The sequence below is a fragment of the Schistocerca nitens genome, chromosome 1 (assembly GCF_023898315.1).
Source record: "Schistocerca nitens isolate TAMUIC-IGC-003100 chromosome 1, iqSchNite1.1, whole genome shotgun sequence".
Lineage (NCBI taxonomy): Eukaryota > Metazoa > Arthropoda > Insecta > Orthoptera > Acrididae > Schistocerca > Schistocerca nitens.
The window spans coordinates 1,083,297,163-1,083,324,644 of NC_064614.1; the positions used below are offsets into that span (position 1 = coordinate 1,083,297,163).

A 27,482-nucleotide genomic window follows, 5' to 3' on the forward strand; every position below is an offset into this window, starting at 1 on the left:
ACGTCACTTCAGTGACCTAGAATAGCAGACTCTTACTTGACATTTCACTGTCCAGCCTGTACAGATTTATACAGTGATGAGCCAAAACAGTAAGACCACTGGTTTAACAGTATATAGGTCTACTTCTGGAAAGCAATAAAGCAGCAATTCTGTATGGCACGTATCTGGCAAATTCTTGGTAGGTTTCCGGAGGTATGTGGAAGATGTCTATGCACAGGTGACAAAATTCCATAAATTATAGGACATTGATTTGTAAGTGCAGAGTTGGTGCCTGTAGGCATCTCAGATGGGCAAATCTGATTGGCTGCCAAGCATTTAAGTGTGAATTACAGTGTAGTCATGTACGTGCAGATGTGGATGCAGAGGTCCAAACAGCGAGGTCATCAGTCCCTCAGTCAAGAGATCTTCAGTTAGTGACATCAGCCAGAAATCTGATCAAATTATGAAAGCATGTAGGAGTGGTAACAGAGCTATTGAAAGCAATATTAATGTCAGAGCTGAGAAATAATTTGAAAGTATATGGGTCAGATCAATATGCTGGCAAAACAGCAGAGAGACCCCCCCCCCCCCCAGTGCTCACCTGTGGCGACATAATAATCTCACCCCCACCTGTCCAATTAAAGGCTAACACAGTTATGGAGGAAAGGTGTCCTTCTAGTTGGGTGTTTCGTTATAGTAAACATCAGTTGGACCTATAGTAATAAAATAAGGTGATAAGAAACAAATAGACTGGTGTGAGTGTGGGAGGGGGTCTCCATAAGGCTTTTCCTTAATCACAGTGCTAACCCTAAAAAACAAAATAAGGCATGGCAGAGAAAAGGCCTAACCACTTCCAAAAGTAACTAAAACTGAGCTAAAAAGGGATGATCAAGGCAACTGACAGGGACTCAGCATACAGCAGGAAATTGCCCAATTGCAACAACCCAGTCCCCTCCAAAATAATGTCTAAAATATTGTATCACTACATATTATAAACTCAAGTCCCTTGCTGCATTTTTCTGTCTGTGCATGAAGGCAAATCTTGGAACTACTGTTGGGATTTTAAAATAGTTTATGCTAATAAACAGAGTGATGCACGATGGAGGTTTGTGTGTATAATTTATTACTGCCTTGGTAGACCTCATCCAACCATAGATATGCACCTTCTATGGGGGTCATGCAGAGGTCCTGGCAGAGGGCCTTGAGGAGGGTGGGTGTCAGGGGGGCACTGATTCTAGTATCCAAAAAGAATTTGATAAATTGGATGATTAGGAAATTGTCAGATAGCGATTGCATAAGTGAGCAAGAGTTGGTGCCACCAGAACTGGAGAGGTAAGATCTTTGCTTTGGCGAGAAGGATTGTCTACAGGACTAGTACGGAGGGCACCAATGACTGGTCATACTCCATGATGATGGACTGGAGCCAATAATTTTGAAGCCAAAGCGGTTGCCCTAGCCATAACACTAGCAGTCATCTTTCAAGATGAGTAGCGTGATACGTAACCAAAGAGGTGTTGGCAAGGAAGCAGAAACATGCCACAAGTTTCCCCAAGTGAAATTCCCTGATATTTCCCAGATTGCCAGACAAGTTTTAGCATTTTCCCCTGACAGATTCTGAGATCTCAAGAGTAAGTAAAGACATAAGTTGACTAAAAATGTAAGGACTTCTGTATTTCTAAATGTGTTAGCAAAAATCTTAAGTGCTAACATCAACATCTTTTGTAATGGAGATTTTTAGATCGAGAAAGCAAGCCAAATGGTATGTGTGTTTCATTAAGACCACTGAAATTATAAAATCAAACCCATTTGGCGACAAAAATACGCATTTCACTGAAGTCACAAGACAGAATTAAAATCCCTTCACTGATTTCAGAAAAAAGTAGGGCTCTTGAAAGAAGTGTGTAAGGCAGAGAAGAGTAGTGTAAACCAACATTATAGAGACCATCAACAAAATGTTGGTTCTACTATGTTCATTACTGCTGATTATTACCCACAGTGTTACGTCTATTATTTTACATGTACTTAAAAACAAAGATTCTGTAACTTACCAAACGAAAGCGTTTGTATGTTAATAGAGACAATAACAAACACAAACACACACACACAAATTTCAAGCTTTCGCAACCCACGGTTGCTTCATCAGGAAAGAGGGACGGAGAGGGAAAGACGAAAGGATGTGGGTTTTAAGGGAGAGGGTAAGGAGTCATTCCATTCCCGGGAGCGGAAAGACTTACCTTGGGGGGAAAAAGGGACACACACACACACACACACACACACACACACACACACACACACACACACACACACACACACACCCCCATCCGATTGTGGACGATTGAATGGTCTGTTTAAGGTACACTTGCGCAGTGAAACGTAGTACTCAGCCATGGGATCTAGCATTTTATAAGAACGAAATGCATACTCGCACCAGTGTATACCTGTCCCTTTTCCCCCCCAAGGTAGGTCTTTCCGCTCTCGGGATTGGAATGACTCCTTACCCTCTCCCTTAAAACCCACATCCTTTTGTCTTTCCTTCTCCTTCCCTCTTTCCTGATGAAGCAACCGTGGGTTGCGAAAGCTTGAAATTTGTGTGTGTGTTTGTTATTGTCTCTATAAACGTACCAACGCTTTCGTTTGATAAGTTACAGAATCTTTGTTTTTAGATATATTTTCCCACATGGAATGTTTCCCTCTATTATATTCATTTTACATGTACTGTGTGATTTTTCTTTCATGAAATACACGAGTACATAGTGTGCAAACTGCCAGGAACTGACACAGTTTTCTTTATTGTCCATACTTTGTAATATATAAACTACTTTCGAAAGCAAAAATGTACTGGAATAAATAAAATGTCTAAAAAATGCTGCACTGTACAATGTACTTGTGGTGTGAGAGTCGCAATTCCTGAAATCCATCACCCGTGGCTTCTGGATTGTTGAGGAACACTGCTCTCCTGGATTCATGGATAAACCACGAAAATCTGCCGCATTACGTCAAACACAAATAGACCTGGCTTGTGGGCAGATCGGTGGGACTAGATCCAACAAGCAGGGCACATTAGTGGGAAATGATGGACTTCAAATTGACACGCCTGATCTGTTAGAAATACCCACAGAAATGGCCTGCGGTTTTGGCCCATTATTGAAGTCCACTCATGTGGCCAGCTACTCACGTGTCACAGAAATCATGTTAATGAAATGATCAATCCATGCAACAGATAACTTGCGCAAATACTCTGAGACTCAATACTAAAAAGTAGGGACCGGAATAACTCGCATTTTGTGATTAATGCGAAACAAATTCTGCCTCAAAATGCAAAATTACTTAATAGACGCCGTTTCATAGTGAATTGTATCCAGATGAGCCATTTATCAGTGATAGTTTGAAATAGCTGTATTTCCTGCATAGAATATCGAAAATGCAGTTACTGGCATTATACATCATCTGGCGAAGCCCAATTTGGAAAGATAACGTGTGCAAGAACCTACGTGCAAAATGAAGTGTATGAACACAACAACGTATTAATATGCTGAATGATTTGGGGCGATGCCAATTGTGGACGATTGAATGGTCTGTTTAAGGTACACTTGCGCAGTGAAACGTAGTACTCAGCCATGGGATCTAGCATTTTATAAGAACGAAATGCATACTTTTGTTTGCGAAAGCTCAAAAGATAAGACAATGCAGACAGTTTTAACATGGCAAATTAGGTGGCTGATGTCTAACTGTAGTTGTGTAGGACACCACTAGAGGTCTGGTCTGAACTACGTCACTAACAATACTCTGCTAACTTCAACAAGCAAATGCGCAGTAGCCATCCCCAAATGCTTTTGTGCTGCGTGTTGTTCATTGTTTCATTTTCTTATTTTGAAATAAAGAAAGTGACTAATCCTAGTACATCACGGATTTTGATTACGACCCTTACAATACCAGAAGAGATCGGTGATCCCTGTGACAATGTGAGAGTTCTGCTGCAGGTTGCTGTGCAGCAATGGAGGTGGGTTTTGTTTCCCTGCACCGCTCCTTCCCCTATGGCAGTCAAAATTCTAGTCTGTTTACACTCTCTGCCATCTGCAACTCTAGTCATAGTGCCTGCCATCTGTCCTATAGTGATTGGAAAACAAAATCCGTAACTTTTTCCATGGTGCTGAAATTCTTCCCGAAACATTAAAAATCTACTATTTTATACTAAGTGTCTTGTTAGTTACAATCATTTTTGAAAGCTTAAATATAGCGAAACTAAGAAATCAAAGGCCTTTTCACAACAAAACTGTGTTGAAGCTTTTGCAAAAGTAAACATTCGAGTCAGAAATTCCCAATCAGCACTCTTTTTAACAGTCAATTTCAAAGAACTAATAATTTGTCCATCTTCACTCAGGTAACATGACGACCTTTTAAATTTGTGCATCTAATCATTTACAAACAAAGAAAATAGACATGAATTTTGACAAGAATAGATGCAAATTGTGCAAAAAATAGATGCAAATTTTGCCAAAAATAGCTGCTACATTTTCCGGTCCCTACTAATGAGGATAGGTAGCAACTGACCATAAAGATGATCGCTGAGCTGCAGACGGGCACACAGAAAAGACAATCACACTTTTGCAACTAAATTTTTGGCCATAGCCTTTCTCAGAAAATTAGAGCACACACACAATCACTCAGAGAGTACTCATGCACACTGCCATCTCCGGCCTCTGCATCAACAGTCTCTGAGAATCAGAACCACACAAACCACCCCTCACGCCTGTCTGCCTCTTGTCGGCAGTTGCTAGGCTAGCGGCAAGAAGTGGTGGCAGCACTGACTGCAAGCTGGGGGGAGTGGTAGAAAGGGGAGATGCACTAAGAATCAGGGAGTACGGAAGCGGCGCACAGACTCAGCTGCATCCAGCCAGTGACGATGCATGACATCTCAATAACCAAACCATTTCATCTACTGAGAGAAAAACCAGATTTTTCCAGTGTCTTTTTCAAATTTCCCCTATATTTCCCCCGACACATTTGAAATTCCCTGATTTCCAGAACTTGTGGTAACACTGAGAAAACCTTAAGATTTAGTTGAAAAATATGGGGCAGCTGTGTCAAGTTTTCCAACAATGAGGAGACCCAAAAATTGGGGCTATGTAACAATGTTCAAACTGTGTGTAGTCTGCACCACAAGGGCTGCAACGACAACAATTAATACTGTTTCAGAGTCTGATGAAGTGAGGGGGATCCGGCATCTCTGCAGTCACCAGAGTAGCCTTCTCCCAAGATTTCAGTTTTCTACTATTTAACTGCTTTTGTCAGTAGAGAGTCTTGCCAAGACTTATTCGTTGTGAGAGTAGAAGAGGAAGACCAGTGAGCAGTCCTGGACTCTGGTCATTAGGTATCTGAGAAGAAGGTTCCTGAAAGGGAGTCCTGTTACTGGTACGCACCAGAGGAGGATGCTGCTTCTTTGGTTGGGTGTAGGGAGTGGTTTCCACAGGTGGTGCTGCTTGAACTATGGTCTAGTTTATTGGCAAAACTACTGGAGGTCTACAATGGATGGCACGTACTGACAACGACCTGGCCACAGTAGTGGCAGAAGCTGATATCATGAAGACAAGATATAAACCATGGCCATCGAGGAAGGTGGTGGGTTCCCGCAACTGACACCGGCAGGTAGTAGCGCACAGGATGAATTTTCATTAAATGGCTGGCTACAGTCCCCACAAATCTGATTGTACGTACACCACTGGTATTTAATGCACCAAGTTGCAGGTTAGAAACATGGCTTCAAATTGCACTGGTCTTAGTACTCTGTGGGCACAAGTACACAGATGCACTTCTTGTGGATGCAACAGAAAGTCCAGCCACGAGTGTCCACAGCCTATTTTGTTACACGGAACATATCTCTTCACAGACAGACATCCACAGTGCTTGTTGTGTCACAACATGCTTCTTTCTGCAAACAAATACAATTTACAGCATCATTACACTTGCTTTCACGCAGTAGATTATAACTGAATAGAAGGGGATCCTGGCATGGGACTATTTTCTAATTTGAGGAAGATGTAAGTTAAGAAAATATAGTGAATGAGGATGTTTTAGAACTGTAATAAGTTTCTAGTACTACTATAATGTGTTTATTCATTAAAGCTGAAGCTGTAATTTTTGTGAGTTACACAGCAACTCCCATCATAGCAATGACTGGTACACCATTCTATTTGGGACCTCTCATTATATGCTGCCTGGTAGCAGTAGCAGAATGCAAACTTCCAAGGGTATCAAATCTTTTGAAGGTGTCTGTGTCTAAAAGCAAATGGTGTCTCGTCTAATTCTCACATGGGAGCTGATTTCTGAGGCACAACACGTGAATAAAGCTCAGAGTTTCACAGCTTCTCCTCTCACACTCAGTAACAGCACAGATATATCCGATTTTGTTCAACTTGCTATTTTTTGTGTGTGTTGCGGACATGCAGTGCAAGCTATGGACAAGCTCCTGGATACAAAGACACTGGATTACATGATAATAGGTGCAACATTTTTGGAGCCATATATGAGTGTATGGACGTCATGAATTTCTCAAGGAAACATCTTCAATCTGTGGCCACAGATGGTGCACCAAGGGCATCAGCAAGTTTTTGTCTCTTGCTTAAAAAATGAACTGAAGAGTGACATGGGAAAAAGAGAGCTACAGCATACCATGTGTAGTGTACAGACCACATTTGGTCAGAAATATGCAAAATAAAGGGTTTGCAGTAGCTCCAACTGCAGGCAAGCAAAAGTATTACACCTTACAAAATACAACACGACTGTCACAACGATGCGAAGCGAGATGGCCTGGTGAGGTGTGGGAACAGCTGACACAGCAGTGCCTAAGCAGGTGAGGGTGGCAGCCTTCGCAAACCAGCAGCCACCAAAATGCTTAGTCTATGTGCCACATAATGAAGCAAAGCCCACGTGATCTCAGCTATGAAGCATATAAATACCTAGCCATTTCTAATTAAAATCAATTGTGTTAGTATCGCATCTCTATTGCCTAGGGGCATCATTTGAAATGCTGTTCCTGGACCACAGTTTGACTCTCCATCACAACAGTCCTCCCTGAAACCACAGGACCTGGAGGCACCACCACATTGGACCACAGCTGGTCATGGGCATCAGCATGCTGGCCATCAATGCGGGGCAGTGGACCAATGCCGTTACATCACATGCCTACCACCTATTGGGCACTGCACGGTGTGCAAGTCGTACCACAACATATGCGGCTGCGGTTAACCGAGACTGCCCGGCCCTGGAGCTGCTGTCGACAAAGGCAGTTGTGTCACATGCCGCTGCCCGGCTGATACTGACCTCTGTCAGCAGTATGGGCCACTGGATGCCACAGCCACATTGCTGCTTCCTGTATGGGGCCACAGTGAGGAGCCGAAATAAAGGAATTTAGAACATCACGCTGTTTGACTGGCACTGCACTGTGTCCCTCACCACTTCAAATCCACCACCTATTACAACTGTGTCATAAATCGGGAAGCATTGTGTGTTGAAACTGTGGAACTTTGTCATGTAATGGACACTGCTGTGAAGTGACTGAATTTTGTACACACACACACACACACACACACACACACACACACACACACACACACACACACACACACACACACACACACACACACAGAGCCACCATCAGTTTGAACAGTTTCTTCAAGACACTGAAGTTGAGTATGGCCTTACCACTGCACTGTTCAGTGGATCAGTGGAAGTATCGTTTTTATTCTTCTTCTTCTTCTTCTTCTTCTCCTTCTCCTATCTGCGAATTAATTGCTTTGTTTCTAGACATGAAAGGGGAAGAAATTCCTTGCCTCAGAGAATCAAAATAGATATCAGACCTCACTTTTCTGGCTGATAATTCTGCATCTGAATACACTGAATGTGTCATTACAGTGGGAAAATTTTTGTTGATACTACACACACATGGCAAACACAGGGTGTTCAGAGATAAGCTCCATTTATTTGAGAGGCAAATAGGGAACTGTGATCTGATGTTTTCACATACCTCAATTCTCTCAATTTATCTGCTGACCTCCCCTTTGTAAACAGTCAACTTATAATTAATCAGCTAATACTTTTGAATCATGGTTACAATAACTGACGTGTTCTGAGAAGAAACTGCAATGTTTCAGTACTCCTTTTTTCAGTTATACCTGATGACCTGCCACCCACGATGTAATTCGAACTGACTTACTCACAAAATTCAATGTTGTTAAATGACAGGTACTACAATAGTCAGAATTTGTATCAATGGTATCAAAATGCAACAGCAGAAACATTCATTCGGCTTCAAAGGAATGCACCTGGAATTATGTGCATGGTCTGGTCAACATACTGTTGTTAGCAGCTATTCTCTGTAATGAAGAGGATAAAAAACAGGGAAAGATCATTGCTTCAGGAACCTACAATGAAGGGTATGCTGTGCATTGCTGCAGCAAACAACATATCACCCCACATAAGGGCATCGGCCTCACAAAAAGATCTGTAAGTACATAATCTTTTGTTAGTTGGGCAAAGGTTACTTGATAATTTGTTCTGTTCGTCACTTCCAAACAGGCTGCTCACCCCTTACCAGCTAATACATTTTTATAGCCCTCAAATTGTAATTCTGATTAATTTCATGTACATTACACTACAATTAGACTAATTTAACAAAAGCCATGCTCATGATGGGATTTGAATTACAGCTTGTTTTTCATGATGTCACGCTTCGTCCAGCCCCTTCACTTGTACCCTCGTTCACTGCAGATGTGTTCATATAACCACAGCCCACAGCCGAGAGGCAGTGCTCTGAGGGCAAGTGAGTGCTCCCCAGCTCACAAGTGAATGCATAAGCTGGAATAGTCGATAATTCACGACATACAATGTGGATCCTTCGCTTCCCCAAGTGTTCACCTACTTCTTAAACCACTTGCAATGTTACATCCTGGTGAAAAATTATATCCAGCACTATGTTTAGGTTCTTATAAATTGTTACGGTATTGAGGTATATCACCAAGCCATTTACAATAGAGTATGGCCTCGCAGTGGGTAGGATATCTCATCTAAATTAAAATTGACCTACTTCATAATTTACAAATGGATGAGAGTTCACCAAATATGCTTTCAATATTCCCCATAAAGAACACTGGCTTAGTGCAGAGAGAGGATTCTCCATATGTTTTGGTACAAACTAGTAACTGAAGGGAGTGTCTCCAAGTCGTTCGCTTTTGCTTTTCTCCCATGGCATTGCCAAGGAGGGACAATTCCAAGGGGTCATAACGATTTGCACTGAAAAGTGTTATCTCTGGGAAGATGGCTGGAGGCATGCAGTCTCCGGATTATAACTTCAGTCTTTTCATGAAACAAGGTATCGGTCATAATACCACCTATTCCAAACAAAGGCTCTCCCTGCAAATTTAGTGATGAAGATATGAACCAAAAATCATTATTATTCTCCTCAAACAACTACTGCACGATTCCTTGCCTGTGACACGACAGTTATCCTGCTGGAAGATGCCATCACAATCAGGGGAGATATCAAGCATCAAGGGATTCAACAGGTCCACACAGCTATCATGGTGCCTTTGAATATGACCATAGCTCCCATGAAAGCCCAAGTGAATGTACTCCATAGAATATTACTGCCCCCAAAAGCCTGCATCTGTGGCATGGTGCATGTTTTGTGGAGCTGTTTTTCATGATGATGGCATGTCCACATGACCGTCAATCTGTTCTAACAAAGAAGAGTGATTCATCCAACCAGACAGTGCATTTCCACAGATCCATAGTCTAATATTGATGATGCTGTGCCCACTGCAATCGTAAATGATGTTGAGGCAACACAAAAAGACATCTGGGTCATCTGTACAGGAGTCTCACATTCAAAAATGTGCGCTCCACAACACTTATGCCTGCACAAGCACTGTACTCTATTGTCAGATCTGCTACAGACAGCTGTGGCAATCGGCCTGACAGTGCTGGAAAGCCTCTGCGTTCTGTGATGAGGAAAGGACATGACACATCTTGTCACTTACTGTGGTTTTACTATGCTTAAACCAATTCCCATAGATGCCCACAGTAGTAACTTGTGGATGCTCAACCAGCTAACAACATTTACAAGACACTTATTCCCCATCAAAGTCACTTATGTCAGTGGAATTACTCATTTGCAGCCCATAAAAATGATTCCCAATTCATCTCTGTTTCACTTACATACTTACCTTACCACATAAAGTACCTGCAAAGCCACCAGGCAGTGTTCAGTCTCATGGTGCGCGTTTGTCATGTTCTGACTCATCAGTTTGTGTGTGCTGAACTACTAACACTATAAAATACAGGAATTTGATGGCAGATCGGTAAAACTTGCATGGAATATATTCAAAATGTCCATCACATGTCGTACTGAACTGGTTAATGACAAAATACTTTTAACAATATGACACGTGGGGCCAAACCTACAAGGGATTATTATAGATTGCATATCCTTTTGAAATCTAAGACTTTTTGAAACTGGGACATATTGTCAGAGTTATCTGCTATAACACAACATGAAAACATGCCAAGGAAGTTCTTGGGATATTCAGTGGTGAAAAAAATTCACTTTTTGCAAGTAAGTTCAAGTTCACAGGATGGATAAGTGTACGTATCATTAACACTGTTGTTTAAGCATGGACTGTAACTATTAATTCTTCACTTACATAACAAATGCTACCAATATCTGTGAAAAAAGAAGGTTTGTATAATATGGCATAATTATATCAACATGCTATCTTCTACAATTGCCCATGTTGCTGTCAAAATAGTGTTCAAACCAATTTTCTGGAATTCATGCACTACAAAAAACTGATTTGTATTTTATTTTGTAATCTGTTCTTCATAAATCTAGTGTGTGTGTGTGTGTGTGTGTGTGTGTGTGTGTGTGTGTGTGTGTGTGTGTGTGTGTGTATGCGTGCACGTAATATATTAAAGGTATTGGGGGGGGGGGGGGGGGAGTAATTACGAACCAATATTGGACTGTTTATAATAGTATGAAAAATAACAAAACCTGTTCTCCAGTTGGGAGATCCACTATGAACACTTCAGACCACAGCAGGATTCCAGTAGTATCTCTCTCGGAACCACCACGCCATGAGAAACCATCCAGGGGCATTTCATCTGTCCCCATCCAGTCAGCTCTTCCCTATTAGCAGAAAGTCATATACATTAATTTGTGTGTGTGCTGATATTCTAATTTTGTAGACACTACTAAACTTTGATCAAAACATGAGACTAAGTACCCCAACTACCAGAAGGAAAAATTTCATTAATTTGAGAGAGGAGTTGAGTACAAAAGAACTGAGCAAATTGGAAACACACAATGTGTTTATTGACTCCCCTACAGACATCATCTACTTTCGGGTGTGAGAAACAGAACAGACAATAGACTTTTAAGTTTACCGAAGTTCTTATTTAGAATATGTGCACATAGTGAACACTCAGCCATCCTGGATTTAACAATACTCCAATAATTATTTTTTGTAGTCAGTCGTCAATCTGTTCATGAAAATGTCAGTTGTCATAAGGTGTGAGGAGAGGCAAATCTGTGCCTACTGCTTGTCCTGCAAATAAGATAAATTTTTGTCCAAGTGTTATTTCATATTAGGAGTTGAGTGCTGGGTTTATGCAGCAGAGAGAGTGAAACCACACCAAAATTTGGCAAGATGAATGTGTGAAAGTATTGAAAAATAGACACTCAGTCAGTATGGTATTACCAGATCCACAACTGTTAAACAGGTGTTTGAAGTCAAGGAAGGAAGAGTAAGTTAATATCTTGTTGCGAAGATCATTGGATGCATTGCACACGCTCAAGTTTTCAACTTAGTTCTAGCTCAGCTATGTCTCTTAGTATAGCATGCTACTATTTTGGGTCAAATATGGAATTACTGGCAAAATAGAATTAGATGCTGCTCTAGGCAAAACTATGTATACACTTCCAACATAATTTAAATTACAGCTATCAATATCCACACTAAACCATGTGAAAGTCTGGCAAACAAAACAAACTGTGGCAATGGTCTTTAAAAAATCTCTGCTAATTAAAAGTTCATCAAATACAGCTTATATTTACTCAATGCTAAAATTTCAGCTAACTAATGTAACAAAATAAATGTGAAAGAAATGTTTTAGGCTACACTATTTGAGATAGGAATACTGCAAATCATTCATGAATGAGAATAAATTACCTTTGAATCTGAAGTCTAGATCTTTGACACCACCCTTTTCAACATTTCAGTGCTCTTACTTTCAAATACTGAGTGATCAGTATGTTACAAAAAGATGTAATTTAAAATTATTGCAAGCAGTACATCATAATTTCCATGGGAATGCTCAGAAGGAGATGTAACTTCAAGAGTAAAACATTTTATCAGTTCTTTGTATTTTAGCGAATCACAGCTTCACATGTGTATATTTACGTGACAATTAAGTGGAAAGTGTGCCACAGTGAGGTTGTCAGTTGAGTTATAACCTTTATTTTGGTCAGGTGGCAAATTGTTTACATAATAAGGGAAAAGTAACTCCACACTCACTATAGCACCATAACATATTTGTGAAATATGTAGGCTCAACAATTCTTGCAATGAATATTATCAATATTTCCAAAGAAACATCTCTTTTCATATACATACACAAAAACTGAACTGTGCAAATAAATATTTCAAGACAATGTAGCAGTACAACATATGAATGTTTAGTAACATGATGTGTCAGTAATTCAACATACTTTTGCTTCCCTTGAATGTGAGACAGATTTGAAGTTCAGGAGAAAAAGAAGCAGGGAGCAGCACAGAGCACAATTACAAATAGTGTGAATAGCATCAATTCCTTTTCTAACTGTTCTACAGTTATCATTGCAAATACGAATACCAACCTGTGCCTTCAGGTAACGCAGGAAAAAATCAAGCAGAAAAGATTTTCCTTTGCGGAAGGCTCCAGCCACAGAAACAACAACTACAGTCTTGTCTTTCACATGATCTTGCAGTAGTATTTCCCGAAGTGCTGCTTCATCCAGTTCAAAAGTATGATCATCCTTAGCTACAACTATCTGCACGGGTCTTGCTCCCATCTTTTCTTTTCTTCCCCTGATGTTACTATCTCCGGCAGCAGCTGAAACAAAACTAGAACATAACAAAAATCTAGACATGCTTACAGATATGCTTAAACTTTTGTTACTAGAAATGCATTCTCAGAACAGGTTGAAAAAGGCCAATAACCTACAGTAAAAAACTGCTTGGAAAGATAGGAATCTATTTCCAGAAGAATAGTAAAAATTATTTTGTTTCTTTCATTTTGATGGAAGACATATGCCAGCTTGAAGGACACCAGAATGCACAAATCAGATGGCTCAAAGTGACGTCATGTGTACAGTTGCAGTCTTTTTCAGGTCAAAATAATGACTCAATTAATTTCAGAGCAGAATACCGAAGAAAAACACAGGTATCATGTGTGTTGTACACGTGCTTGTAGGAGAAAATGCTCCTATTTTACGACAAAAATTTGGAAATAGTCACAAGTCTAAATAAATAAACTTACGAGAAAAATCATGCGTGCAGCGGTGTGTCCCAAGGACGACGGCAAACCTGTTCCAAGTGACAGCGGTGTCATGGAGGGGATAGGCGCGCTTGGGTCGTCCGCGCTTGCCGAAAGGCTTCGGACATGCTGTAGCGGTGCGCGCTACCCACAATGTACACTCGGGGAACTACAAAAGCATGAAATTTTTACTTACAGTAAGACCGCCAGGGACTTGGAATGTCGTCGCATTTTCGAAGACTGTAACAATCGCGAGCTGCCTCGAACTATACCTACCTTAATTTTCGTCACTTTATGTTAATTCGTGCCGCAAACCTCTTATGTCCACAAACTTTTTTTTTTGTACAATTCGTGTGACACATGAATTTTGCACTGTTAAGACTGGAGCAATGCACGAGGCGTGGAATTATGAAACTGCGTAACTGTTTGCATATATATGTTTATAACAGTGTCATCCTTTTAATGAATGGAGAAAAGGAGAAATATGGACGTAGAAAAATAAATTATTTGAATTTTTGCAGCGGTCGATTTAGTCACCGGTTCTAAGCCAAAGGGCTCCACGCTATTCTCGAGGTCACTAGAGACAGTGCACAAGCTTAGGGTGAAATAAATCCAGTCTAAATACGCTATCATTTGTCTGAAAACCATACCGCTATTCGACTGAAACTTTATATCACGGAAACCTCCAAAAACCTGATTCAGATCGAGATTGTGGATTCCAATCCCGCTCCTCTGGAGCGAACGTTCAGTTTCTTAAACACTGCGCCAAGAGGCACGGTTCCTTCATTTAACGTCTTCCACTCGTCTCACGTTGCAAATAACGTAGCAATAAAACTTCAGCTACTAAAATTTCTGAAGTTAATTTTTTACGTGAATTATCAAAACCTTTCGAAATTAAAACAAGTGCAAGACAGGGTATGGACTGCCTGCATCATTATGCAATTGCTTTTTGGAGAAAAAGAACAGGAGATGAGAGCAGGAAATAAAGTGAAAACTTGGGAGAACAAGTGACAACCTTGAAAATGATTGCTTAGCTTTTAATTATGATTTATCAATTTTAGAAGAGAATCTACAAGATGCAGCAAAGCAGATAAACATCGCCGAAGATGCAACAGAAAAAACTGGATTACAAAATTTGTTTGAAAAATTCGTACAAATAACCAACGTAAAAGGTGCACCAAAATATATGAAATCAAAATATGGAAAGATAAATTAAGTTCCAGAATTTAAATACCTGATAGAAACAATCAAGTCAGATGCCCTGAACAAAGTAGCTAACATAAACAGGGCCAGAAAAATGGAAGCAGCAATCCACTTAAAAAGGGAAATGTACGAAACAAAAAAAAATCCTCATCCATTAATACAAAACTGAGGCATTAAAATGTGGTAAGTAAAACTGGGCGTCCTTACGCCTAAGAATGTCTCGACATAAGCACAGTAAAAAAGTCAAATAATTTTAAGAATTCGAAAAATTTTGGGTCCAAAGTATGAAAAATAGGATCTGGAAATTGAGAAGCAACAAGGAGCTCTACGAAAAACCTAAGAAGATAACAAATGCTATAAGAAATCGAAGGATTAAATTTCATGGCAACTTAAAACGAATGATAAAAAGAGGCTAACAAAAAAAATCAACTTTGACAAAAAACCCAGACATCATGGTTTATAGAAATTAAGAAATATCGACAGCAGTTGGAGACAAGAGAAAGACATAGGAAAAGAATTCAGGGAAAAGGTAAAAAGGTCGAAGGTTTCCAGAACAAGGACGAGTTATGAACAGAAGGAAATAGTGCGGAAAAAAATTACAGAAGCTGTTATAAATCAGCTATTTCACTGGTTCTGAATTGTCCGAACACCAACAGTAGTAGTAGTAGTAGTAGTAGTAGTAGTAGTAGTAGTACATCGCAATAGGAAAACAATATGCAACAGTAGAGGGGAGAGAGTCTTTGCATTTCTCTATCGTTGACCCTGGAACAAAATTGTGTTAATTACGCTGTGACGAATAATGTTTTTTGTTTAGCTTCGTATTTATGAAAACTAGCTGAAGAAATAAAGTTTGCTTTAAAAGTATACCGAAAAAGTTCCTTCTCGACACCACAACCAATTGCATGGAGGATTTTCGTTATCACTTTCGTTATAGCACAGTGTAAAAGAAAACGTTGCTAACACAGTATTTTTCTCTATACTATATTCAGAATTCCGACAAATGGAGTAATAATATACAATCAATTTTTCTATCCTATTAAGAATATAGCGAAATTACGTTCGGAGCAAGAATCTGAACACCTAGTTACGGAAAGACTTGCAGCCCAATCACGAGACTTTTGACAAAGAAAAAAATTACTTCAAACGTTCAATCATGCGTTTACGACCTGTATTCGTACATCCATTATATATATGCATACATGTCCAAAGGGACACTGCATAGTAATTCGGAACACAGGCACTGCAATATCGTAAGAAAAAAAAAATGTTTAGGTCACCTTTGAACAGGCGATGAGTTGATCGCTGCTTACTGTTAAGTTTCCGGCCCGTGCGGATGTATACAAGTTTCGTATCCTCTTACGATTTTGTTGTTAGATTTTAAATTTCCTCGGCCGAATTTTTTGAGCATGTTCTTACATCGACTGACAAGAGTGTTTTTGAGGGTGTCAAAGTGTGGGGAAACCACCGGCAACAGATCTTTTTCAAACTTTAAACATGTAAGAAAAATCGATATGCTTAAGAACACCCCTTCGTCATGTTCACATGACAGTCATCTTCAATTAGCTTGCCCACAGCGTTTCTACAACGTCCGCTTCAAGACAACTTTCACAAAATCCATCCATGATGGAAGCAATACCATGACAAAATCAAACTATTCGTCCATTGTTAGACGGTTGAAGACAAACTTCCTATGTTGCCCAGGTACAAGCTTACTATCACGATGTTGTCTGGAGGAACGGGATCACGAACGTCGTAAACTTTTGCCTTTCAAATCAGTTTCAGTTACCCACGGCCGACAACAGCAATGACTTGGCATAAGGGAGACGTGGCAGTAGCGTAGGCCTCTGGCAGTTGTCCATGACTTCACACAATGCGCTTGGTTCGGCTAGCAACCAGAGATGTTAAAGCGATCTAGTGAATTAAACATTGCCAAGAAAGGTAGTGTACAGAATAGGCATTGACAACACTTGAATTTTTTCTACTGTGCATAAATAAAAATGCTGTAACAAAAACCCACAGACAAGGTTTACATGAATCATTTGACTGACTTTACGTCAGATGTAAATAAAGATTGTAAGTAATGTGATATGATTTCTGAAGTTAACTCCGCGTGATTGACTTTTAAGTATTACTTTAGGGCTGTGTTGACGATTTCATTTTAATATACAAAATGAAATTCTGATCGACTCCACGACGTGCGCACGATTTGGACATCACTCTTATTATCTGAGGAAGATCAATTGGAGTACATCCTAAAGTTATAATATCTACGTTAAGTAATGACAAGGTATTGCACGATTACATTTGAAGGGAGACTGTAAGCTCTCGGCATCATATAATAGTCTAAAAGACCATGTATTGTTGAAATCTACTACATCGATCACTCACTGGAAGACCCTGCGGATAGCTATTCGCAGATATCTGTTGCGGAGATGTCAGATGCCAGAGAGATTAATGGGAAGAGTCGTAAGTGAGCTTCATTTACACCCAATAAGGGTCTAGAGTTCACATCTTAGGAAACTCGGCTAAGTCTAATAAACGGAAGGTACTGAAAATATTCTGAGAATACGTGAGGCTTGTTTCCTCAGTGCGATGGAGTCCCAGAATGGATTGAGCAGGAGAGATCACTAGAGCGGCTGTACATCACGGAAAGGATTATTTTAGTTCGAAGAATGGGCAGTCCAAGACGAGCATAACATTACTTTCTCCTACAAACATCTCATCTGATTATAAAAATAGCAAAATCAGATAAATTCAAGGTTATACGGAAGCTTCTCGAATATATATATATATATATATATATATATATATATATATATATATATATATATATATATATATATATATATATATATATATCTCCAACAGTTGGTCACTTAGTATTGTTTTTATGCTCCTGGAAAGAACAGGCTTGTACAGGATGATTAAAAAGTCAATATAAATTTTAAAACATAATAAACCACGGAATAATGTAGATAGAGGGGTAAAAATTGACAAGTGCTTGGAATGACATGGGGTTTTATTAAAGCAAAAAAAAAAAAAAGCATTGCTAGACGCGTGAAAGATCTCTTGCGCGCGTCGTTTGGTGATGATCGTGTGCTCAGCCGCCACTTCCGTCATGCTTGGCCTCCCAGGTCCCCAGACCTCAGTCCGTGCGATTATTGGCTTTGGGGTTACCTGAAGTCTCAAGTATATCGTGATCGACCGACATCTCTAGGGATGCTGAAAGACATCAGACGCCAATGCCTCACCATAACTCCAGATATGCTTTATAGTGCTCTTCACAACATTATTCCTCGACTACAGCTATTGTTGAGGAATGATGGTGGACATATTGAGCATTTCCTGTAAAGATCATCATCTTTGCTTTGTCTTACTTTGTTATGCTAATTATTGCTATTCTGATCAGATGAAGCGCCATCTGTCGGACATTTTGTGAACTTTTGTATTTTTTGGTTCTAATAAAACCCCATGTCATTCTAAGCATGTGTGTCGATTTGTACCTCTCTGTCTACGTTATTCCGTGATTTATTCAGTTTTCAAATTTATACTGACTTTTTGATCACCCAGTATGTTTACACGATCGGCGATGACTAATTCAGAATGGAGTTCTTTAACCCTAGGATGCATGGTACCGAAAACACACATGAATGTATATGCAGGGCCTCCAAGGCCCTGCCCTAATTTAAAATTTTCCTCTTATCATATAATCATCTTTGGATTTAAATTTACTTCTGTCAAATTTATTGTCATATTGACAAGATATTCCTAAGATACAGTAACAGGATCTTGTGGGCCTGATTAACATTTTATTAATTTCTTAAAAAAACAGTGTGTTTATTAGTTACATCCATTTACATACAACATATACAAATAATTTTATTAATTCACTTATAAGTTGCAGTTTACATTTGATAACATTTATTACAACCAATTTCTTGAATTAAAACATACTAATTATTCACAATATTATGTATATAGGCAATATTTTGACAAAAAGTTATCATTCATTGTTCACATAAAATTGCATTTTTCTTAGTTTTCAACATGTGACAAACAAGAAGCACAGAGAACGCCACTATGTTCATTACAAATGTTGGGTTTACACTAATACATGTCGAGCACTTTTCCTGTGTTTATTATATGGACAATAATTGCATCTTGGGTTGTTGGTTCGGCTATATAACATCTTTTTGAACACCACATCTTTGCATGGCATCAACGATTTTCTTTGGAAGATTAGGGATCTGAATATGAAGTTCCATTAGTGGTCTTAACATATCATCTGCTAAATCTCTTAGGAACAAACGCCTTGTATCACTTCTTCCACTATGGTATGTCAGATGTTGGGCGGAAAACGAAATTTCACTGTTCATTGCTGCGACGTCCATCATATTCATCCATAATGCAAATGGCCATCTTCTTGTTTGTCTCTTGCAAGTGTAGTAACTAATTTTCTGGTCCATTTGTTCTACTCCACCCTTCGTAGAGTTATAGAACTTTATTATATCTGGTTTCTGTTTTGCATGAGTTTCATCAATGTTTGTCGTGATACATTGTGCTAAAGAGAACTACAGACTTTCTTTTTGGGTACATAACTCACCATTGTAATGTCACCTCTAAATGCAAACAAAGAGGAATGAATCGCTCTTGAGGCAGATGGTTTCATCTCATTAGGAATTTCTGGTTTATTTTGTTTCATTGTTGCCACCACTGTAATTTGCTTCTAAAACATCTCTTCCGCCAGCTGCACACTAGTAAAGAAGTTATCAACAGTAAAATTTTTTGATGATCCTTCAATGCTTTTAGCAAGATCTTTCACCACACTCAATCCAAGATTTTTCTGAATAGATTCATGGGGCTTCCTTCCCGTGTAAGCGATTCCGTCTAAAGCATATGCAGATGTAGCATCACATAACCAAAATATTTTTATGCCATACTTGGCTGGTTTAGAGGGCATATACTGGGTGAAGCTGCATCTTCCACGGAATGGGACTACCTGTTCGTCAACTGTGAGCGAATCATTGTATTTCTACACTTGTCAAGAAATAGTTCCCATACATATCGAACAGCTGCAAGTTTGTCATCTGCAGATCGAACTTCACGGGTACGCCTGTCATCAAATCTAATCATTCTCCTTATATCCTCGAATCTATTTACTGACATGGTGGCCTTATATGTAGGATTTGCCTTTTCATCCAAGAATAATTCTCTTGACAGGGACATCCCAACTCTTCTCAACGCCAGAAAGCAGTAAAAGACCAAGAAAACCCTCCATTTCAGCAAGCGAAACGTTTTTCCACGTTTTACCACGTAAAGCAGCCACTCTTCTGCGTTCAATATTTGTGCAGTTGATGATTTCCTCTAGTATTTCCTTGGAGATGAAGTAGTCCCAGGCATCCTTAGGTTTACAGGTTTTCAAAACACGGGCTGGAGCAGGTGCCTTCTTTACGATATTATGGACAGACGTACGAAAAGTTGCAGGAGGATCTAATTTCCAAATCGTTCCATTCCGACTAATGTATGTGTGGTCTTCTATACCTTTTTGTGGTGGTTCTTCATTTTCAGACTCTGATGAAGTAATATTATCGGAAGGACTGTCATCTGCCTCAATATTCACATCTGCAGGTTCATTGGCTGATTCTTCACTACTTGCATCTTCAAAAATATTTCCTTCCTCGCAAGAATCATCATCTTCAAGCCACAACACTTTCCAAATTAGCTGCATTTGCACGTACTGACTCTTGTTTTGCGTATCAAATGGTTCAAATGGCTCTGGGCACTATGGGACTTAACATCAATGGTCATCAGTCCCCTGGAACTTAGAACTACTTAAACCTAACTAACCTAAGGACATCACACAACACCCAGTCATCACGAGGCAGAGAAAATCCCTGACCCCAGCGGGAATCGAACCCGGGAACCCGGGCGTGGGAAGCGAGAACGCTACAGCACGACCACGAGCTGCGGACTTTGCGTATCGAAGCCATAGCAAAAAGCGTGTCTCTCGAACAGCAGCTTGTGCAGCACTAAACGAGTCATACTCTTAACCATATGGGCGTTCCAGCAACAAACTACAATAACAATGAGGCTGACAGGAGCAGCACAGGATAACAATACTATGCAATAATAAAACATTTGATAGCAAAAAGATCAATAATACACCGACATCGCCAATATGTGAAAGTAGTGTGTATTTTTTTAGTTACACTGTTACTACTACAGCTACTGCTGCTGCTGGTACCCCTGTTGCTGGAAATACCACTACAGTTATTGTTGAATTAATAACTGCTCCCAAACAAATACTGCAGACAATATAGGCTGAAGAACATTTATAAATGTGTGAGGGCTTCTGAAGCCCTGCTTATGCATTCACGGTGTATGGATAAACGTATTGAGTTATACAAGAAACTTAAAAAGGTATCTCATTGAGACTTGATAGGAGGAATGTCACAATGATAGTGAAAGCGTACTGGAAAGCAGTTTGAAATCAAAACAAAAAATTACACAATTTTTTTTTTTTAAATGAAGACATAGAAGGGCCTCGGAGGCCCTGTATATGCATCCTAGGGTTAATAATGTTGACCTATTCACACAGACTGCAGACTGGAGTCCCAGAAATCGTTCAGAATATCACTAATGTTATCATTAGCTTGCGTTCTGGAAACTTTTTAACCCACACATTTCCACACCTTACGAGACATTTACATTCAAAATGACTTCGGTATCTCATAAGCTCACAAAATTAGATGTCTTCCTTCCTCTGTGTTCTGAACAGAAAGCTGCCAGTTCTGCTAAGAGTAAACATCTGATACCCCGGTTGTTACTTTTATCGATGGATAACTGCCGCTGAATCTCAGTGTTACGGTGGCTGAACATTGTGTCATTGTGTACCAGCACTTGCAAGTAATTAATGCTGTTCCGTGAATCCCTCTGCTGGGCAGGAACTTAAAAAATAGTACACCAGCGATCTGGATTGGGTAAAATATTACTGAGACACTTGCAGAGAGCATTAATTTATGTCCAGTTTAATACTATTCAAACACACTCACTATTTCCGATTTCTCTCTTCATGTTTCAAAACTAAACTAAAAAAAAATCGTTGGTTTCCAACTTCGGCACGTAACATTTTGAGAGCTAAAAGAACGGTGCTGTAGAATTTTAACACCTACATTACGGTAGAAATTTCAGCATATCACTGAAAAATTTTGTATCGTATTTCTGTATTGGAACGATGGCTTTCACCGCCTCTACCATCATTTCTGTGGTCTAGCGATTAAAGCCTTTGATTACTGACGCTTGTAACGAAATAGCCCGTGTGTTCTATACTACAATACTCTTTTGTACGTTCAAATAAGGACGAACAGACTCAGTAGAACTGCTACACGTACTACTAATTCTTGATATTTATGCTCATAATTTTATAATGTTCTCCTTATATGATCGTGTACTGATAAGTGACAGAATGGTTTCTGAAATGTGGGAATTAGAACCATGTTTGCGACCACCTACGTATCTTGACAGTATTATCTTGGAAAGGGGTTTAATTGTGGCTAATACTTTATTTACTTCGACAATGAATATGTCGTGTACGAAAGAACCGCAAACTCAGATTAATGAGGAATATAAATTGATACATAATCTGGTAACAATTAGGTTCAAAATTTACGTATTTATAAAAATATTACCGTTCGATAGTGAACCTTTCAGTAAAATTCAGAGAGGACGTAACACTAAAGAACGAATATTCCTGAAAGTGATGGCCTTTTCTTAGCCCATATGCCCAGAACGTGTTCTAACACAGTTTTTTATAATTTTCACGTAAGTCATTTATTAGCGACAACAGACATCTGTAACAGTAATTTGTAGTTGTGAGTTTTGAAAGGAGATTTCTTTGAGTGGATCTTCAATGAGTATGGGACGCACAAAATCTTACACTACTGTGGAACAGGAATAATCAAAACAGAACAAATTGCAGTGCTTCAAACTAAAACGCTTTTTGTATGCTCTACATTTTTTCCATTTTTTTGTGCACCCAAACGCGTTTCGCCATAGTTACAAGGCATCTTCAGTGGGCGTCAGATCAGCGACTAATTCATTATATCTAAGCCAAACAGCTTCCTCTGGTGATAAACTGGATGTAAGTTTGCAAGTTTCCGTCCTGTCACTGTTTTCTACGTATAAAAAGGAAACGTGGAAACTTTCAACCAGTTTACTGTTTGGCTTAGAAATAATTAATTACAGGCTGAAGACGCTTTGCTACTAACAAGGGAACCTCCCCATTGCACCCCCCTCAGATTTAGTTATAAGTTGGCACAGTGGATAGGCCTTGAAAAACTGAACACAGATCAATCGAGAAAACAGGAAGAAGTTGTGTGGAACTATGAAAAAAAATAGTAAAATATACAAACTGAGTAGTCCATGTGAAGATAGGCAACATCATGGACAGTGGGTGTCAAATAGCGCCGTGGTCCCGTGGTTAGCAAGAGCAGCTACGGAACTAGAGGTCCTAGGTTCAAGTCTTCCCTCGAGTGAAAATTTTAATTTTTTTATTTTCAGTTTATGTGAAAAACTTATGTTTTCATCACTTTTTTGGGAGTTCCACAAGAAAACCTAAATCGGGCAAGGTAGAAGAATGTTTTTACCCATTCGCTAAGTGTACAAGTTAGGTGGGTCGACGACATATTCCTGTCATGTGACGCACATGCCGTTACCAGTGTCGTATAGAATATATGAGACGTGTTTTCCTGTGGAGGAATCGGTTGACCTATGACCTCGTAATAAAATGTTTTCAGTACTCATTGGAGAGGCACGTCCTTTCGTCTACTAATCGCACGGCTTTGCGGTCGCAAAACACAGACACTAAACTTATTACAGTGAACAGAGACGTCAATGAACGAACGGACAGATCATAACTTTGTGAAGATAAAAAAAGTAAACTTTTCACTCGAGGGAGGACTTTAACCAAGGACCTCTCGTTCCTCAGCTACTCATGGTAACCACGGGACCACGACGCTCCTGAGGTCACATTCTCTTTGATATTGCCTATGTTGCGCATGGACTACTCAATTTGTATATTTTACTAATTTTTTTCATAGTTCCACACAACTTCTTCCTGTTTTCTCGATTGATATGTGTTCAGTTTTTAAAGGCCTATCCACTGTGCCAACTTATAACTAAATCTGAGGGGGGTGCAATGGGGAGGTTCCCTTGTAAGGAGAAACGCGCGTCTGGGTGCTCAAGAAAAAGAAAAGAACAATGTGAAGCACGCAAAAAGCGTTTCCTTTTGAACGACTGTAATTTATATACAGCTGCTGCGAAAATGGCAAGAAATGAAACTTATTTTCCGCTGATCAATGTTTATTATTAGGCATTAGATAATCAGTCATTATTTGTAAGTTACGAACCGTTAAGTAATTGTATTAGGTTGATAAGGCACATAAAACATCATTACGCATAAACTCTGCAAAGCATTTGTAATGCACGTTTACATTTGTGGTACATTTTGACAGTTATTTTTAAAAAACGCGTATCATATTCTGACCTGACCAGTAAGAATATATTAACCTTGACGAGTCGCAGCAGGCTCGTTATTGACCCTGTGAGCATATATGGGTTAATTTGTTTGGATTAATTTCACAAAAGTCACTGTGTAAAATTTCTGCAAATCTGTTACTTCGAACCTGGAGTTACGAACTACGCATTTTCGACTTGTTTTAAGATCTTCAAAAACGAAGCTAAGCAATATCATGCCCCCTAGTTTTCTTGGGCATAAGGGAATCTGTAGGGCTGAACTCCCGTCAGGCGAGACGGAACATGCATATTCCACCAAGATTCTGAGCGGAGGTCATGTGCTGAAATTCCGATATCAGTTCCTAGGGACAACCGCTGATTTTTCTGGGATGGTGAAGTCTAGAATGAGGCCCATCCATCCCCATGCGGTCAAGTGACATGCTGCTCAGATCAATAAGCGGCGACACACACACTCAAATCGCCAGAGTGGTGTCATCAAATGACTTGCACACCAGCCTGTAAGGTAGAAGAGATTTATTTATTGTCTCTGTGAGCTGAAAGAGCCTTTGTTTGAAATAGCAAATTTTAACTGCGATTTAGAAGCACGAGCCAACTTATTTAAAACTTTCCTCGCAGAGAAGAGAACTGCTATTCTCTTTAGGATGTGGACAACACACCCTCATTTTCGACTTAAACGGAATATAGCAGCAATAAAACTAGGTTCGGTGCCTATATCAGTGCTACTCATATAGCGAGTCTGGTTTAGCGAGACCGTATGTGCCATGCTCTTAACGAGTGCGGCATCCAAAACCAAATGGTGACTCCTTTGAGCAGTGTCTGGGACAGAGTGGTAGAAATTGTAGGTACACAAAAGAACAAGTTCAGGTGGTACGACACACACTAGCCTTCCTCCTGTTTACGTACGGCATCAACTCTCTCTTCAGCGACAGATAAAGGATGCTGGCCTGAGTGGATAACGTACATCTTGTGAATGCAGTTATTGTTTTTGGACATACTTCAATTATCTAAAAATTGCAAAAACATGTCGTCAGCATTCTCCACGCAACGGCAACGTTTCTTGGAAGCACCAACACACCGATACTGACTAATATACCGCAAAAAGTGTTAGTAGTAGTTTGAACCCTTTGCTGCAGAGCATGTATGGGAATATCTTAACATGTATAGAAGGAAGTTTAATTTTTTTAAGCTGTTACAGTAGGAAGCATTGGCCTTCGCATGGCATGTTAAGACAGCAGAAATAACACACCTTATACGATTTTGCTTTTGTACATCTACACAATTTTTCCAAGCATCTTGGGATGAAAAATGGTCTGAAAGTTCAGCATAACAACAGCTGTGACTCCGTCGTGAGAAAAGTTAAAGGGGCATTTTATTCATATAGTGATGCTACTGCCACTAAATTAATATTGTGTTAAGTTTAATTTTCTAAGCAGAAGTCTAAAGAATTATCGCAGAAATGTATAACTGTTAGAAAGTTTACACAAATACAGCATACTGACAAGTATGTTCTCATTCTTTTACCGCTATCTCACTATTAGAACGTCCATTTCCAAATAATATATGTATTTGCGAACTCCGTGGAGTCCGTCTAACAAGACTAAAAGAGTGTATACAGTATTCTGATAAATATTTCTGAGGATGTGAACTGTTTTGAAGCAACAGTGAAGGTATGAATAGGATAAATTAACACAAAACTAAGAAAAGTATAATTCAGATACAGTGGGACCCCATTCTATACGTATGACAGCTGTGCTTGTGTGTGTTGTTCTATCGTCGAAGCACTTAAACGTTTGAGCGAAAAGCAACTGCGTACCGGAAATTCTACTAGCAAGGGACGAGTCGACGACCAAATTACGTACAGACACTTGATATTTTCCAACTGTATTCTTGCGGTAGAAATGTCTAATCCGAGACAGTCAGCACATAAACGATGCAAAGGGATGTTTGAAGGAGGACATTATTTCAACTAGAACGGCATATCTGCCGAGAATATTGTTTATTTGTACCAATAGTGGTCCATTTCCACCATACAGATATTTTCAAGTGGACTTGACTCTCCAAGACCATAACCGCAAGTCGTGCAACATCTATATACAAGGAAATTACCACCATACGCAAACAACCACGGTATTTAAACAAGGTATGGAATCAGCGAACGTCACGTAAGCTTTAATACTACAAAACCAAACATTACTTGTACACTCTTGCGCTTGTAAATAAACACGTTGCCAGCAGTGCCATAACAAGGCAGTCATTTTAACGTTTGTGGTATCAAACCTGCAGAAATCCAGTTATTCTTGATAAACAAATCTGTAAGACAAACTTTGACGCGAATTAGTAAATTAAAAGTGCCCTAGCCTACTGAGTTTTATATTGCAGATAATTTTAAATGCCTTGAAAAATGATCAACTTCAAGGAGTATTTGAAAGAAAAGCTACACTTTCATGTCACGTCTCCATCAACTGACATCGCAGGAATTAGTTTGTGATCTTGTTGAAGTAACTATCCTGGTATTCACCTGACATCATTTAGGGAAACAAGAGGTGCCGAGTAATGTGCAAATCAAGAGTTAAAAACAGAAAACACAAAGGTAATTCCGTTTCACATCAGGGGCGTGACGGTTCACTCATTTTCCTGGTAAAAACTAGTAAGGCAACTACTTAATGTAATAACGGATATACTATTCTGATATAGCTATAATCTTTGTAACAGCGCTCAAAGTGCTGCATTTGAATAATTGATAGCATTGTCCAAACTCTATCGGTTCTTCTTTTACTGTTTCAGCGTTAGTCGCGACAGCCTGACTCAATACGTTTACATGCGACACATCTTCCGAAAGACGTAAACCTAATTTCGCAAACAGTTTTTCGCTTTCGTGTTTACATAATGAAGTCTGAAGTGGATTTGTTTGCCCAACTAAATACGGCGTCTGGAAAACAGCTGTTGCAGTTTATGATTTAGTCAGCACAATCACTATTTCTCTTCAGTTAGACGAGGTGTGAATAGCTTCAGTCTAATATTTCTTCTTATCCTTCACTATATAAAATGCCACTCCGTTCATATTAGCCGAAATTTTTTACAAACAAGACGAAACCTGACAGCCAAAGCAATACGAAAGACAAAAAGAAGTAAATCTTACGATAATGATTATGCGTCAGCGTCGTATATGAATAGCAACATTACAAACCCTGTTCTTTCAG

The 27,482-nt window shown here is 39.5% G+C and overlaps 1 protein-coding gene across 14 annotated transcripts in view; it reads right to left on the bottom strand.

The window, feature by feature from the left end:
• LOC126198503 (atlastin) overlaps positions 1-27,482 on the bottom strand; it is a 144,632-nt gene that overhangs the window by 39,649 nt on the left and 77,501 nt on the right. For 13 of the 14 annotated variants that reach the window (XM_049934988.1, XM_049934886.1, XM_049934963.1 and 10 more), the window contains 2 exons: positions 12,887-13,122; positions 11,024-11,158 (listed from right to left, as the gene is read on the bottom strand). In XM_049934988.1, coding sequence (XP_049790945.1) covers positions 11,024-11,158; positions 12,887-13,122 — 371 coding nt within the window. Of the gene's footprint in view, positions 1-11,023; positions 11,159-12,886; positions 13,123-13,548; positions 13,671-27,482 lie in introns of those variants that run through there. The other variant, XM_049934997.1, reaches the window with a different exon arrangement.